General features: G+C 49.0%; 1 protein-coding gene across 1 annotated transcript in view; it reads left to right on the plus strand.

Moving 5' to 3' along the window:
* Positions 1 to 1332: 1332 nt before the first annotated feature.
* Positions 1333 to 2439, plus strand: part of TNK2 (tyrosine kinase, non-receptor, 2) — a gene marked incomplete at its 5' end in the record, with an annotated part of 48076 nt that continues 46969 nt past the window's right edge. Inside the window, one exon of the mRNA XM_015423615.1 lies at positions 1333 to 1427. Within this exon, the coding sequence (XP_015279101.1) occupies positions 1333 to 1427 (95 nt within the window). The remainder of the gene's footprint in view (positions 1428 to 2439) is intronic.

The raw sequence follows: 2439 nt of genomic DNA on the forward strand, positions 1-2439 counted from the left end.
TCCTCCTCTTCTTTTTCCTCCTCCTCCTCATCTTCTTTTCTTCTCCTCCTCCTTCTTCCTCTTCCTCCTCCTCTTCTTCTTCCTCCTCCTCCTCCTCCTCCTCTTCTTCCTCTTCCTTCTCTTCTTCTTCTTCTTCTTCTCCCGTGTTATCCTCAAAACAGTCCTGCAAGATCAGGCAGCTGAGAGACTGCGACTGGCCCAAAGCCCCCCCCCCCATAGTTTCATGGCTGAATGGGGATTTGAACGCAAGACTCCCTCTGCGTTGGACTAGGGATCTGGGAGGCCTAGGTGTGCCAGTGTGGCGTAGTAGACAGAGTGGCAGACTAGGAACCAAAGGGACCCGAGTTCGAATCCCCACATCTGCCATGGAAGCTTGCCGGGTGACCTCGGGCCCGTCACAAACTCTCAGCCTAACCTACCTTGCAGGGCTGTTGTTGTGAGAAAGTGGGGGAGAAGAGAATGACGCTCTAAAGCCACTTTGAATCCCAACAATGGGGAGAAAAGAGGCACAGAAATACATGGTCAAGATTTTTTTAAAAAAATATTCGTTATTTTAACAAAACAGACAAACAAAACATAAAATGTGGGTATCTAAATATTCTTACATTTCTGGTTAACAGAACTCATATCTAACTTGATCTTAATTTTATCTATCACACCTTGTATCATTGTGTATATCTCTTGCAAATATGTAAACAGTATAGTTTGTATGTCCTTGTAACGCTTTATAAGCCTGTAAATTTTATTTGTTGTTATCCTTCAAGTCATTTGTAAAATTTGATGGTCAAGATTTTATAAGTGGTTTGAAGATTATAATAAATAAACCATATAGACATTTTAAAACTCTTAAAGGACATACAAAGCACAATTTTGATATATTTGCAAGAGATATACATAATGATACAAGGTGAAATATATAAACGTACGATAAATTAGGTACGAGTTTGTTAAACAAGGAATTGCAAGAATAATTTCCCCTCCTTTATGTAAATTTTGTTTTTACGTACGTTTTGTCTTTAAAATAAAAAAGCTTTTTAAAAATAAATAAACGCACACACAAATTTGCCAGTTTCGAATCCCCGCTTTGCCACAGAAGCTCACTGGGTGAGCTTGGGCCAGTCACACACTCTCTTGGCCTAACCTACCTCACAGGGTCATCGTGAGGACGGAACAGAGAAGAGGAGAATGGACTCCCTGAAGAAAGGGGCAGGATTCACAGTGCGGTAAATGGAGAAACGAGTCCAGCGCTAACCACTAGGCCGCACCGGCTCTCACGCTTCCAACCCGTCCTCGGCGGGGCAGCCCTTCACCATCTCCTCTTTGCTCCCCCAGGCACAGCCCACGGACATGCGGGCCCTGCAGGATTTTGAAGAGCCGGATAAGCTCCTCATCCAGATGAGCGACATCATCACCGTCATCGAGGGCAGGTATCGTGTGGGGAGGGTCGGGCCGGGCGGGGCTGGGCGTTCACCTCTGCAAGCCAAAGGGGGCCCACCTTCCTCCTCCTCCTCCTCCTCCTCCTCTTCCACTTCTACTTCATACCTGTAGAGATCTGCGTCGATTAGCCGCCTTTCTTCCTGAAGGAGCTCTAGGCTGTTAGCCATATAAATAAAATACACAGACCAGAGGTCGTAAAGGCAGTTCAAAGCACAGACAGCTTCCAGAGGGGATTGGATAGACATATGGAGCAGAGGCCCATCAGTGGCTGTTAGCCACAAGGTAAAGATGGAGGACTCAGTCTGGGGCAGTGATGCTCTGTCTTCTTGGTGCTTGGGGGGGTGGGGCAAGAGTGGGAGGGCTTCTGGAGTTCTGGCACCGAGGCGCACGGAACGCTGTTCCCTTCCCACCTTTAATCAAAGGCGGCCCTAAAAAAAAAACACCCTGACTTTCAGCTGCCTCCTAACGATCGAAAGGGAGGGGGACAGGCCCTGGGGGGGTCCTTCCATCATCGTGGGGCTGCCACCGAAAAGGCCCTCTCGCGAGTGCCCATCAGATGAGTTTCTTGGGAAAAGTGAGGAGGGCCTCTCCTTGCGGTCTTAAATCCCAGGCCGGAACAGCAACACTTTCAGCGCGTGGCATTCACTGCCGCAGGAAGTGTTGGCAGTTCAAAGCACAGACAGCTTCCAGAGGGGATTGGATAGACATATGGAGCAGAGGCCCATCAGTGGCTGTTAGCCACAAGGTAAAGATGGAGGACTCAGTCTGGGGCAGTGATGCTCTGTCTTCTTGGTGCTTGGGGGGGTGGGGCAAGAGTGGGAGGGCTTCTGGAGTTCTGGCCTCGCTGGTGGACCTCCTGATGGCACCTGGGTTTTGGCTACTGTGTGACACAGAGTGTTGGACTGGGTGGGCCTTTGGCCTGATCCTGCATTGGCTTCTCTTATGTTCTTATGTCTGGGGTAGTGATGCTCTGTATTCTTGGTGCTTGGGGGGGGGGGGAGG

Source organism: Gekko japonicus, unplaced genomic scaffold (genome assembly GCF_001447785.1).
Source record: "Gekko japonicus isolate JY-2015 unplaced genomic scaffold, Gekko_japonicus_V1.1 scaffold5462, whole genome shotgun sequence".
NCBI lineage: Eukaryota > Metazoa > Chordata > Lepidosauria > Squamata > Gekkonidae > Gekko > Gekko japonicus.